Source organism: Podarcis raffonei, chromosome 6 (assembly GCF_027172205.1).
Source record: "Podarcis raffonei isolate rPodRaf1 chromosome 6, rPodRaf1.pri, whole genome shotgun sequence".
Lineage (NCBI taxonomy): Eukaryota > Metazoa > Chordata > Lepidosauria > Squamata > Lacertidae > Podarcis > Podarcis raffonei.
In genome coordinates, this window is record NC_070607.1 from 81,929,577 (window position 1) to 81,943,472 (window position 13,896).

Consider the following 13,896-nt stretch of genomic DNA (forward strand, 5'->3'; position numbering starts at 1 on the left):
GGATAAATCATAGCGCAGCCTGGTTAGAGACCAACTGCTCTTGCGCGCAATTAGAAATATTTATGCTTCGGTATAAGACGCTATATATAATAAGAAGAATCTGACTTGATGCTTCATGCAGAGTTTGTTAACATCCGTATTAACAGTTTTAAAAAAATTAATTACTGTAGGTAAAAAAATGCAAAAAAACATTACCGGTTTTGAGCTATTTTTTAATGCCAAAAATGGCACTGCCGACATGGGCTGCCATGCGTCTGGATGTTCCCGGACATTTTTGCCGATTTCCGCCCAGACACGGCTGCTGACTGCAGTATTCTGGATATGTCTGGACATGCGGCAACCCTAAATTACTGTGACATTACATCTTGTTTTGGTCAATGACTTTGGTATTTCTATAGCCTCCTTTACAGGAGCAAGGGAGTAGCTCGTGATTTACATTGTGGTGCAATCATGTCCACAGCTTGTCTGGGAATGAGTTTTATTGTGGTTGAGTTCCCAGCCACATTCCTCTTGGGCAACTCTTACCGTATTTCAAAATCATCACTGAAAGTGGTTGTGTGTCATCTAGAAACTGATTTCTCAGTGCTGGTAACTGTTGGCGGCTTTAGAGCCAATGTGGTCCAATGAAGAGAGAGCTGGACTTGGCTCTGGGATGAAATCACTGCAAGGCCTTGGGGAACGTCTCTTGGCCTCAGTACTCTCGTCTGTGGAATGGGAGTGACAGGAAGCTATCTCACGAATTTAGCGTGAGGACAGACACCCAGACTGCTTTGCAAATTTTAAAAAGTGCTGTATAAAAGATGAGTGAGGGGTTACAGCGTTTGATGCACAGCCTGCAGGATATTCTGGAATAGTAAATGTATCTAAAGGGTAGCCAGATGTAAAGGAACAATTAGATGTATATAGAAGGAAGAATTCAACCTCATACCTGCAGGGTGTACCTACTTGGATTTCTCTCTGTTTTCCTGTTTCCCTTTGCATCCAGTTGCCCTGTGAATTTTGCACACAACTCACCTGTGGCATTTGCAGAAAGAAAACTGGGGAGATGATGAGATCTGAATAGGGGGCAAACTGATGCAGCTGTGAACTGGTGCACTTCCTAGAACAGGCATGGCCAAACTTGGCCCTCCAGATGTTTTGGGACTAAAACTCCCATCATCCCCAGTTAAAAGGACCAGTGGTCAGGGATGATGGGAACTGGAGGGCCAAGTTTGGCCATGCCTGCCCTAGAATCTCACTACAGAAAAGAAAAACAGCCCAATATTGAAAAGGTGCGTATTAAAAACTTGCAGGGCAAGGAGGAAGGGTTAGGGAAACCTGACAGCTTCTTTCTTCTGCCCAAGGCAGTTCCTTGCCCATGGGGAATGTTTTGTCAAGCTCAGTTCCATGGTCAAATGCTGCATTTAACATGCCTGGTCCACATGGAAATGTTTTGCACTAACATGCACAGCTACAGCTTTTGCCTGTGAGGAAACGCAAGAACCGAGACGGGAAGATACTTCTAATCTAAACCAGTCCATCAAATGGAAGGGAACGAGAGCATCCTTGCCAAACACCACTATGTGCCAGCCCTGATTACAGTGCCTGATTACAGCCTATGCACATAAAATCTGATGCACAACGGCCACTATTGAATGGTTAATCCCTCTGAAGGGGGGAGACTGGTGGAAGGCAGTATGAATGCCAGTTGCTGGGAATAACAAAGTAGGGAGACCACTGTTGTGCTCAGGTCTTGCTCGCAGGCTTCCCCTGGGCATCTGGTTGGCCACACTGAGAACAGGATGCTGGACTTTGGCACTTCCTGTGTCCTTGGCTGAACCCTCCATGCATAGGGATGGTTTGGATGAGAGATATCATCCAATGTGGCTCAAGGTGATCAATTTGCCTGCTGCCAGGAACTACCATTGGTCAAGGTAATTGGTGTGCTATTTCCCTTATTTATTTGGAACTACATGGGTGGTGCTGTGGTGTAAACAACTGACCCTTGGGCTTGCCGATTGGAAGGTCGAATCCCCACAACGGGGTGAGCTCCCATTGCTCATTCCCAACTCCTGCCAACCTAGCAGTTCGAAAGTATGTCAAAGTGCAAGTAGATAAATAGGTACTGCTCCGGCGGGAAGGTAAACGACGCTTCCGTGTGCTGCTCTGGTTTGCCAGAAGTGGCTTAGTCATACTGGCCACATGACCCAGGGAAGCTGTCTGCGGACAAACGTTGGCTCCCTTGGCCAGTAAAGCGAAATGAGCGCCGCAACCCCAGAGTCGTTCATGACTGGACTTAACTGTCAGGGGTCCTTTACCTTTACCTTACTTGCCTCCAGAGACAGGCAAATTCTCACTATTTATGCACAAAGCACCCAAAAAATTCACAGGAAGAAGGCAAGTGAAGGTATCTTCCCCAAGGATCACCCAATCCTTTGATTTAACAATATTCGTTTCCCAAATAGATGAGGGTTTTTTGTTCCCCTCTTGGCTTTCCTGTCGCCTGAGAGACCCTTTGCGTGATGGGTGCAAACACAAATTGCGAATATGTACTCTGAGCGAGGCTCTCAAGTTCCGTTCTGTGGTGATCTCGCTCTCTTAATAGATTTTGTATGTTCTTCTGAACAGGAAACGCTTTATAGCAAAACTTGCCTGCGGGCATTGTACTGTACCAATTAAAGGATTCCTGAATTCAAGAACAAAGAAGTGCCAGTAGAACAACTTTTTTTTTTTAATCATTCAATTCATTTTCTTCCTTCCTCCGGTGCTGAGTTTGGATTTATCGTTTTTTATTTGTAGCTCGCATGTTGTCAGATGGTCGGACAAGCCACTTGAGAATACTACTGGAGGAAGAGTTCTGAAAAAGAATTGGGCTTGTCCTCCCCTCCTTTTCCCCTTATAATGGACATACCTGGGCAGCGAGCCAAGTATGTGGCACCTTATATCCAAAGATCTTTGTGCATTTTACAAAAAGCTATTCAAGCCTCTCCATGACTTCTGTGGAACAACAGTTCTTTGGAGATAAGAGTCAGGCCCTATCGCAAGAGAAGTTATAAAATCCTGTAACAGAAACGAGGATGGAGGACACATGTTATCACATCACGGGTTGAGAAGTCACACTGGCTAGCAAAAAACTGCAAATTCATATAGGTTACCCTAGAGCAGACACCTTTCTAAATCATTAGAGAAACAAGTGCCTTGTTTGCAGCAAAGGCATGAAGAAACTGGAGCCATTGCTATTTTAGAGGCAAGCTACAAGGCAAACAGCCATGGCTTCTCCTATGGAAATCTGGCATGAACAGAAAGAAAGAGGTGAGGCACAACTCCATGCCAGAACATGTTTTGCATCCAAACGATCCCAAGTTTAGTCCCTAGCACCATCAGTTAGAAATATATCAGACTATCTGATACAAAGGAAAGTAATAGAATTGGAATTGGAAGGGGTCCCGGGGGTCATCTAGTCCAACGCCCTGCAATGCAGAAATCTCAGCTAAAGCATCCATGAAAGGTGGCCTTCTAACATCTCCTTAAAAATCTCCAATGAAGAAGAGTCCACCACCTCCTGAGGGAATTGTTTCCACTGTCAAACAGCCCTTATTAACAGAAAATTCTTCCTGATATTTAGTTGGAATCTCCTTTCTTGTAACTTGAATCCATTGGTTTGGGTCCCACCCACCGGAGCAGGAGAAAACAAGCTTGCTCCATCTTCCATGTGACAGCCCTTTAGATACTTGAAGATGGCTATCGTATCTCCTCTCAGTCTCCTCTTTTCCAGGCTAAACATACACAACTCTCTCATCCTTCCCCCATAAGGCTTGGTTTCCAGACCCTTGATCATCTAGGTTGCCCTCCTCTGCACACATTCCAGCTTGTCAATATCCTCCTTAAATTGTGGCACCCAGAACTGGACACAGTATTCCAGGTCTGGTCTGGCCAAGAAAGAATAGAGCAGTGCTATTACTTCCCTTGATCTGAACACTATTCTTCTGTTACTGTAGCCTAGCACAGCATTAGCTTTTTTTTGCTGCTGCATCACACCACTGACTCGTGTTAAGCTTGTGGTCTACTATGACCCCTAGATCCTTTTCACGTGTCCTACTGGCAAGTCCGGTGTCCTCCATCTTATATTTGTGCAGCTGGACTAAACAGATAATACTGGGCTAGAAAGACCAATGGCCTGACACTATATAGAACATTTCATACATTTTATACACACATGCATATGTTCAGAAGACCCCATAGAATCAATAAAGATAAGACACAACTGATACCTAATCCTGTAGTTCAGCTACATGCAAAATTATTCAAAAAACCCTCTACACCCCAGGATGAATTGCAAGAAAAATGGTCATGCCTGCTACAAAAAGTTGTTCTAATTATAACTTATCATTTCTCTAATCAAACCACAGGCCTCAAAAACATACAAACTTGCTCACCCTAAAAGCTCGAGGGAAAGCAGAAGAAAAACTTTGCATTTCCTGTCCTTTCATCAAAGCTCAGTGCGTCTGAGGCAGAAAAGAGTAGCTACATTAAAATATCACAGTGAAAGTATGAATGGATGTTTTCCAGGCAAGGGGAAATTAGAAAATGGAAGAGACTTTCTATATCACTTTAGGCATGTTTAGGATGTGGTGTAGCTGATGACTTTGTCTGGAGACAGATGAGAGGTGTGTCCCATCCTCCATCCCCTAAGTTGAAGGTGGCTTGAAATAAACACCATTCATGATGAATAACCTCATCTCGCTTTCTGGTGGTTTTCAAAATTTCTACCTTAAGGGGACACTTTCCACATAACCCCATTCAGACACCATGGACAAACCATGGTTTTGTAACCATGAATGTGCCACGGCCTTGACTCTCCCTTCTCTCACATGTGGATTCCCACTTCATTTTCCTGGTTCCTTAAATCATAGTTTGAGGTGAAGTACACATTAGGCAAAGTAGCATGTTCAAATCAGGCAAACTATGCCAACCAAGGATCCAAGTCATGGTATGAAGCAAGTGTGCAAATTGTTTTGAGGCAATTCTTGGTGAGTCAAACCAAAGACAGAATCCATGCACAACAGAGGGTGGTTGGGTGGAGGAAATGAAGCATACAAGCCTTTGGGGTGCCAAGCCAAGATTTTTGCCTTGACCTCCCAAGTGGAGCACAGCCTTGCATACCCCGAAGTAGTTGCTATTAAATGACATGGGGGAAGTCAACTTTGGGTCCCCAGATGTTGTTGGCTACAACTCCCATCATCCCTAACTAGCAGCACCAGCAGTCAGGGATGATGGGAGTTGTAGTGCAACAACATCTGGGGACCCAGGGTTGAGAAAGGCTGGTCTAGTGTCTATGAATGAAGCTTATAGCGGCCTTTACTGTCCTAGGACTACCTTCAGTTCACCCTGGGTGCTTTCATTGCCTTCCAAGAGCCAGCTTTGGCAACTTCATTTCCACTTTCTAAGAATAAAAAAGGAGAAGTAACAATATGCAATGCAAGGACAACTTGCAGAAAAATGGAGAACCCAGGAGGAAAGAACAGGGGTCATGCACTGTTGCAGCTCAACCAACATATTGAATCCTTAAGTTACTTTGTGCAATTAATGGCCCTGGACTAAATCAAATGCAGAATTAGGTGGACAGCTTACCTTCTGTAAGCTGAATCAGGATCCTTGGGTGCAAAGCAGTCTATGCATTATTTTAATAAATGAATACAGATTTAAATAAATTCAAAATTGTAGCAGCACAACGAGGGACAGCGCTGCAAGGAGAGGGGTGGTGGTAAAAACAAAACAAAACAAAACAAGCAAATGAAAAATCTCTCAAGGAGAATGAGATATGAAAGGAATCCTGGCTGTTAGAAAACTGGACACAGAACAAAGTAAGATGAAGACCCAAAGTTCATTGTGGGGATGAGAGGGGGGAAGAGTGGACAGCGGCTCAGAAAAAATAAATAGGATTATGGCTTGCAGTGCTAATTTTTCATTGAAAAGATTAGATAGGACGGCTATTGGTACTTCACTCCCTAGTCGGTATCTCTGGTATGTGTTTCATTAGTTGTGCTTTTCCTTTTTCCTATGGGAGGAAAACCATTTCATGCTAACACAACTGCCAGTATCCCAAACTATATGCAGTTGTACCCTCATGACAATTCAGGATGTATCCACAGCAGTGGCAGACTTTGAGCTTTAAAATTCCAGTGGCACCCTGTGCATTGCCAAAATTTGGTGGTCTCCCTCCTCCGTTGTTCATCATTGTTGTGGTGCCCCCAGTGCAGGCGAACCGGTCACCCTCCCCTAAATCCGACTCTGTTCACAGCAACCGAAGTAAGGGCTAGTCCACACTTCTGCTTGTCTCATGCCTAGGAAAACCGAAGTGTGGATAAACCCTAAAATGTTCAGAAGTGCCAAGCCTCCTGAATGGCTTTGAGCTATGAGTGTCCCTCTTCTTTTCAGTGAAATAGTCACAGGCCCCTATGTATGGTACAGTAGCAAGGTCTAGAGGCCCAGTTCCTAGCCACTAGAACGAGACTGATAAATGACCACGCTAGCTAGGGCTGATGGGAGCTGTAGTTCTACAACATCCAGAGGGCCCCGGGTTCACCAGCCTCTCAGCAGAAGCTCACATAGGAAGGAAAATCAAAAACAACAGCAACGAAATTTCCAAGTTATTTGGGAAATACCTGCTAAGGTGTGAATTTTAAAACTGGGAGCAGTGAGTTGGGTCTTGAATAGCTCTCATTAAATTCTATGGAATTTAACAGTTTGCGAGATATGGGGCATGTTTAGTCCAATGAGGTTGCTCCTCACATCACTGCTTCCTCTTGCGTAAACGAATGGTTTTCAATGTCATTCATTGATAATGGAGAAAGTAAAACACTGAGTTGTGAACACTGTTGTGTGGCAGAAGGCAGAGCCTTGTTTTCCACCCACCACACTGGGAGACTTGACTCTATTTAAATGTGGATGCCATAGTGAGGTGCTCCCATTATAATGAAAGACACTAGTATATTTTAAATCAAGAGCCTGGCTGTTGTCTTGCAAAACAGCCAGGAGTTCTGAAATGGAAATGAAAAGGGTGGGATTCTAAGCAATTTTCCCCATCCCAGCTTTGTAAAACACAACAGGAAAGAGTGTTACATCTTAAAACAATTAATTGACCTATTGATGAAGCAAACAACACGGGATGCAGTCAAACCAAAACTTGCTACAGCTTTTCTTATTGGTTGCAAAAGCAGAAACCTCTGAATTCACAAGAAGAAAGCAACATTTTCGGTAATCTACACACTCAGGTACCTCTATAAAATGTCCAGAATGTAAAACCTGCAGGCCTGCTGCAAACTTCATAGAATGATATAAAACATTTTGAGTGCAGCACACTACAAAGGAATTTTAGAAAAGCAGCATCTGCACGAATTCAAGTGTTAAGTGTACATTTCTGAATTTCAACTCAAAGTTTTGTTTGTGAAACTGCAAAAAATATGCCTCATAAATTTAAAGCTTCTGATGCTAATGCAAATGTTTTCTAGAGAGAATTAAACAAATTTCCAGACCTTAAAGAACACTGCCAGCTTTTAAAATTCAATAAATGAAAGATTTTGTATTGAAACACACACACACACACACACACACACACACACACACACACACTTTCCAAACCATAGAGTTGAATCCTACAAAATTGGTTATCACACCACTTTCATACAGAGGTGCAGATTGGATAAACAGGGTATTTTAAAATTAGCGTGCTTACCATCATCCAAATATGCTTGGTCCAGATTCTGTTCCTGTTTAACCGTGACTCCAGTTGGCACTGCTTCCTTCTGATCGCTTACTGGCGGTCCATTTTTGGCTGTTCTCTGCTGCTGAATCACGGTAGGGTACGAAATTGGGCTTAACCTTTGTGCTTGGCTGACCTGAGGTTGGCTGGATCTCACTCCGCTAGATGTGAAATTTTCACTACACATGATGTGCTGGAATTCTTGATGGCTTTCGCACCTCAGCTGCTGATTGGTGGTGGGAGAGCAGTGAATCACGGGGGAAGACTGCTGATTGGCTGGAGAATGGTGGAGCACTGCTGCACTTTGGCTGGGAGAGCCTGTGTGCACCAGCACAGACCTGTGCACATCTGGAATGGAAACTTGTGCAGCCATCAAGCTGGATTGCTGGTAGCCCAGGTGGCTAGGACTGAGACTCTTGCTTCTTTGGTATATTACAGCCCCTGGGGTTTGTTGAGGATATCGAGATTCAGGAGAAGACAGGCTGGAACGCAACTGCTGGCAAGAAGCCATCGTGGCCACAAGACAGGAAGGAGACTCAGAGACCATTGTATGGTGGGAATAATAAGGCTGTGTTACTGTTCCTAGGCCACTGTGTACTGTGTTGCAGATTAAAGCTGGATCATAGTCATCAATGGGCTCTGTTTTTATGGAAGGCACTGGAACAAAGGGCACAAAGGACATAGCTCTAAACAAATGTCTAGGAAACGGTTAAGAGGAGAGAGAAGAATGAGCACTAACAACCGACACACTGCACATTTTCTCCCAGTCTTAGCTCTGGTTCACATATACGTGTTAGCACTTGTCTGCTGCAACACCAAGCGATGGCTTGAATGTGTGAATGGGCCATCACAGACCCATAGCTTGGAAAGTTCATTTTAAAAAGGAAGTGTATATATATTTCATGGACTCGCAGGTTCACAGAATAATAGAATTGTAGCATTAGAGGGCATCAACAAGGGTCCTTTAGTCCAAGCCCCTGGAATGCAGGAATCCTTTGCCCAACGTGGGGCTCAAACCCACAACCCTCAGATTAAGATTCTCATGCTCTACTGACCGAGCTATCCCAGCACCCAACATTTCCAGTTCACATTTGTCTCTTTATACAGTTCACAGTTCAATTCAAGTTCACCAAAGGATCCTTGGCAGAAAATATTCAGTATTCAGAATGTTACAAGTTGCTGTGCAGAAGTATACAATATATTTAAGGAGGCTAAAAAAACATCAAAACTGTAGAATGTGAATTGCTTAATTTATTCCTCCCAACAATTACGATTTTGAAGCTTAAAGACACAAAGAGACAAAGAGTCAAAAACACCCGTAGGAGAATGAACCTGAACTAGAAATTACTCAACGTTCTACCGCAAAATGGACTTAATTCATGTTAAGTTCCCCTGACAATTGTGGGAACTACTTTATGAGACTTCTGAACTAATCTGGTGAACTTCACTAAATCACACTAGTTCATTCCAAATACTGCACAGACCTGAGCCCCACAGTGTAGTTTGATGGAGACTGCATTGAACCTGGCCAGCCAGAAATTCACTGAGTGGTCTTGGAGAAGCCACCATCTTAGTGACAGTTCCCTAGCAGTAAAATTGGAGAATTTGTTATATTTCACTTCCGCTGCATGGCTATCTAGAAAAAGTGGAATTCTGAAAAATTCTCCTTGGGCAACAGAATGTTTTCCCTCTTTTCTCCCCCCACATGTGCCCTAAATCTGTTCTGAGGTCCCCCCAACCCTTCAGAGCAGGTTCGGGGACAGATGTGGGGGCATGTGCAGGGGGAGAAGAAGAGGAAAAGTTCCCTTGTGCGAGATATAGAGCAGCATTCAACGAAATAGATTTAATTCTGAATCTCTTCTTCTGTGCGCTACTTAAAGATAACCATGATTAAGTGGTATACAAACTTTTGAAATATTAAAATAAAGTGATATGCATGTTTCTAAATAAATTGGTGCTGGCCATGAAAACTGCTGTGTTAAAATGCGCAAGTTTAGAACCATGTAGGTGTGAATAAATAAGCTGTAGAGATTTATTGTACAGCTTTATTTGTAACCTTGGATGTTGCATTTAGAATTCATTGATTCAGAGATGGTTTGAGCTGTGTTAACTGTAATGCTGGCTAAAAGATAGCATCTCAGAATGCTTGATAATTCTGGTTCAGCAGGATAGATAGATAGATGGATAGATGATAGATGATAGATAGATGATAGATAGATAGATAGATAGATGATAGATAGATGATAGATAGATGATAGATAGTTAGATAGATGATAAATAGATAGATAGATGATAAATGATAGATAGATGATAGATAAATATAAAGACAGTTCTAGTGTTTCTTGCCAAATATTGTGCCATAGTCCATTCCTTTTCATAAATAATTACCTGGGTGATAGGTAAAATGTTGTGGCTGGCTTTTTTTCCGTTTTCCATTGATCACATAGAAATTCACCTTGATGGGAGAACGAATGTGCTTATTCCGATATTCTGGTATCTCCACGAAAAGCATATTCTGAAAGGAATTTTTAAAATGGGTGTGGGGAAGAGACAGGAATGTGATATTAGAAGGCACTCTGTTTATATCAGTACCCTTTGCTAATACATTTGTCGTGGGGTGTACTAGGAGTATTGCTTTTCCAGTTACGATGTAGTCGATCTTGCAGAAAATCTGAAGCACGCTTCCTTCCTTACTGTATCCATAATCTAACCTTAAGACAACCATCCTGCCCTGACAAATTATCCAGTTTCCCCTGTTTCTATTAACTTGCCTTGTATATTTTGCCTGACATTTTTTTCCTTTACATGCTGGTGGCAAATAAGTTCTACCCTTGGGAAGTTCTGTTTTCATGTAGACGGCACCTACTCTTGGGTAAATTCTCACCGACCTCTAACTCTTGCTTAGCGATTCTAGCTACCTAGAAGTATGGAAGAGTTACCAGGAGACAGCACTGCAGAAACCCAGGAGAATGTGAAGTTCCATTACTAGTTACTGGGCAAGAATGTTTGGATAACACAGTAGAGAGGTGCTGCATTTATGTGGCCAGCAGTGGGGAAACTGCACACATCTCTGTTTTGCTAGATCACAGCCTATACGAGTCTGACCAGTGTTTCGTGAATATGCTTAATAGCGAACCCAACCATGAGGAAACACACTGAGGACACAACATGTGTGCTTAGGCTACAATCCAAAACAGAGTGCCTAAGCTTTATTGAAACATGCTTTTGTTAACCGCTTTGAGAACCGTTTGTTAAAAGGCAGCCTGTGCAAGTACTCTAATGAGTAAACAAAATTACTCCACTGATACCAATGTGTGCAACAATGCACCCAGTTCCAAACTGGATTGCAGCCTTTGTGTGTTCAGAGGCCTTTCTGCTGCTACAGAATGAAACCTGGTACCTGAAAGAGAAGTGGGAGAATGTGCTGAGTGCCCACTACTTACAGGTTGGCTCTTATCTTTATCCACGGTGGCTTCCATCTCCCAAATCTGTTGCCCATCTGAAAGAAATATTAAGTCAAGCATGAAAAAAGGGGGTCATGCTCTTCCTCACCACTACAGCACCATAACATGTCCAATGTACAGTGGTACCTCAGGTTACATACGCTTCAGGTTACAGACTCTGCGAACCCAGAAATAGTACCTCGGGTTAAGAACTTTGCTTCAGGATGAGAACAGAAATTGTGCAGCGGCGGCGCAGCTGCAGCAGGAGGCCCCACTAGCGAAAGTGGTGCTTCAGGTTAAGAACAGTTTCAGGTTAAGAACGGACCTCCGGAACAAATTAAATTCTTAACCCGAGGTACCACTGTACTTTGTATGCGTTCTCTTGCTGTCATTCTTACAACAACTTTGTAAATCGAGATTTCCCTACATTACAGGTGGAAGGCTAAGCCTGAGAGTATAGCAGCTTGCCTAGTGACTTCCTGGCAAAGGTAGGATTCAAACACTGCAGCACGTCAAGATTCAGGTTGCAGTCCTATGCTCATTTACCTGAAAGTAAGCCCCACGAAATACAATGGACAAACATACATAAGGTTGGCCACCCTACCAACTCACCAACACTGGCCAAGGCTTTGGGTCAGCTGTGAAAATATAAACCTTTGACTACTTGGAGTGGTAGCAGTGTTTTCATAAATAAATGATTGCAAATACGTTTAATGGCCACCCTAAGCATTTCCATAACAACAGTAGAGATTAATAACAACAAAAATGTGCTTGCTGGAGTTTCGCTGCTTCTGCCAAGCTTTTTCAAAGGTAATAAGTGTTTCCTGGAGGATCTGCTACCCAAATCACAGATTTTCCCACCAGTTTTTCAGTTATTCATATCTTGGTCCACTCTCAGTGGAGTGTCAAAGAAAGAAAAAAAGAAAACCCACAATCAGCATCCTGCTTTGAGCAGCCCTTTTACAAATATTCAAATTGCTATTATGTTCCCACACGCTCTGGTCTTTTCCTTGAGCTAAAACTTTCCTAGTTCCTCCAGCCCTTTCCTTGTTACTCTTAAGACCCTACACCAGGTTCTTTCCTTCCTCTCTACTTCGTCAGCATATTAGGTGCAGTCTTCACAACTTACACAGCTATTTCACTGGCACTTAAAACATGCTTAAACTTCCCTGGATTGCACCCAGGTACATTCATGCAAAGAGCTGGCTTAGTGCTAAACGGAATGGAAAATCACCTCCTACCTACCCAATTCTACTAATGCTCCCAAGAAAACCATTTGCCTTTTAAAAAACCAATTCATCTTCTTAGTGTGTGGCTCATTCAAAGCCTTTGTTCCTTCTCAACGATACTGCCACCTGGTCAATTATTTCCCATTTTGTATATGTCAAATGACTGTCCAAAGGCAAAAATATAAAAACTGCAAAACCAGTCCTGGTTTGCTTGGCTTTCTGATTGCTTTGGTTTTTACTGTTGTGCAGTGTCCAGTGCTCACAAGGTAAAGCCCAACCAGACAAAATATTCAACGTTTAAGTAATGCATGATTGCATATGTAGGTTGCTTAATAACGGAGGGGAAAAAAACATAAAATGCAGCAATGCTTTAAGGTAGCAGGCATCAGGCATTCAACAGTGAACTGTAAGACTGTGTGCTGTTGGAAATAATTTACATTTCAAGTTAAAGCAAATGGACAAATTGGTATTAAACAGCACAATTAAACTGCACAGTGCTGGATTTAGGATAAGTCTATAGCTAAACAATGATTTCAGCTGGCAACTTCTAGGTCCAAGTCTAGCATTTTCTGTCAGGCTGTGCTGATTCTCAAATTCTGGAAATTATATGTTTATACAAGAGACTAAGGGCCAAATGAGATGGGATGCTAAACATGTCTCCTAATGTGCCACGGTTGTGTGTTTTTTTAAAAAATAAACTATGAATAGTACCACGGGGACAGGCTGGTATGTGCCAGGACTGGAGCACATGATATGTGGGGCTAGTCCTTTCCCCCTCTGCCACTGTTCCAATGAAGACTGTCTTTTCTGTGGTGACCGTTCAAGCTGAAAGGTAGGCCTCCATCAGTGGCTATGGGAGATTGCCTTCTAGGCCTAATGGGTGCTGGAAGAGGGGTTGTTACCCATAGTGGGTAGAGAAAGCACTGTTCTTCCTCCTTCAGGGCTTCAGATTGAGAACTCATGAGCCAGAAGCAGAAGTGCATGAAGGGCCAACTCCAGAAAGATATCAGTCAGAAGAGCCTGTGGCACCAGTGTCCCTCTGGCCTGAGGATGTCACATTGATGTTCTCTGGCATGGAGGACCCCATAACATAAGCCCCAGTACATACAACCAGAATGCCTCCTGCTCCGTCAGAGTAAAAGACTTGCTGAGTGGCCTGCCTCGCCTCTGATGAGGTCAGTGCTTGCATCACAGCACTAGTAAATTTATCTTTATCTGGTGAAGCGGAACTTCAGTATCTGAGATGAAATCTGGCAGAGGTGGATCTATAAGCATCCATAGTTATGCACGCTTAATTCTCAACCGCGACAATGAGGAGCTAGTTCTCAGAAAGAGGTTTCTATTCCCAGATTAGAAACTTGTTTCAAACCAGGCTGTGCCAGAAGCAATTAATTCGTTTCTGCACTGTATCGCTTCAGGCTGCAGATGGGACATTGCCTGACCGTATGAGACAAAATTCCCTATTTTTTTTTAAAAAGGCACC

At 43.1% G+C, this 13,896-nt stretch overlaps 1 protein-coding gene across 4 annotated transcripts in view; it reads right to left on the reverse strand.

The window, feature by feature from the left end:
• NFATC2 (nuclear factor of activated T cells 2) overlaps positions 1–13,896 on the reverse strand; it is a 134,465-nt gene that overhangs the window by 38,794 nt on the left and 81,775 nt on the right. For 3 of the 4 annotated variants that reach the window (XM_053394269.1, XM_053394267.1, XM_053394268.1), the window contains exons 7-9: positions 11,185–11,240; positions 10,130–10,256; positions 7,715–8,398 (exon numbers count right to left, since the gene is read on the reverse strand). In XM_053394269.1, coding sequence (XP_053250244.1) covers positions 7,715–8,398; positions 10,130–10,256; positions 11,185–11,240 — 867 coding nt within the window. Of the gene's footprint in view, positions 1–7,649; positions 8,399–10,129; positions 10,257–11,184; positions 11,241–13,896 lie in introns of those variants that run through there. The other variant, XM_053394266.1, reaches the window with a different exon arrangement.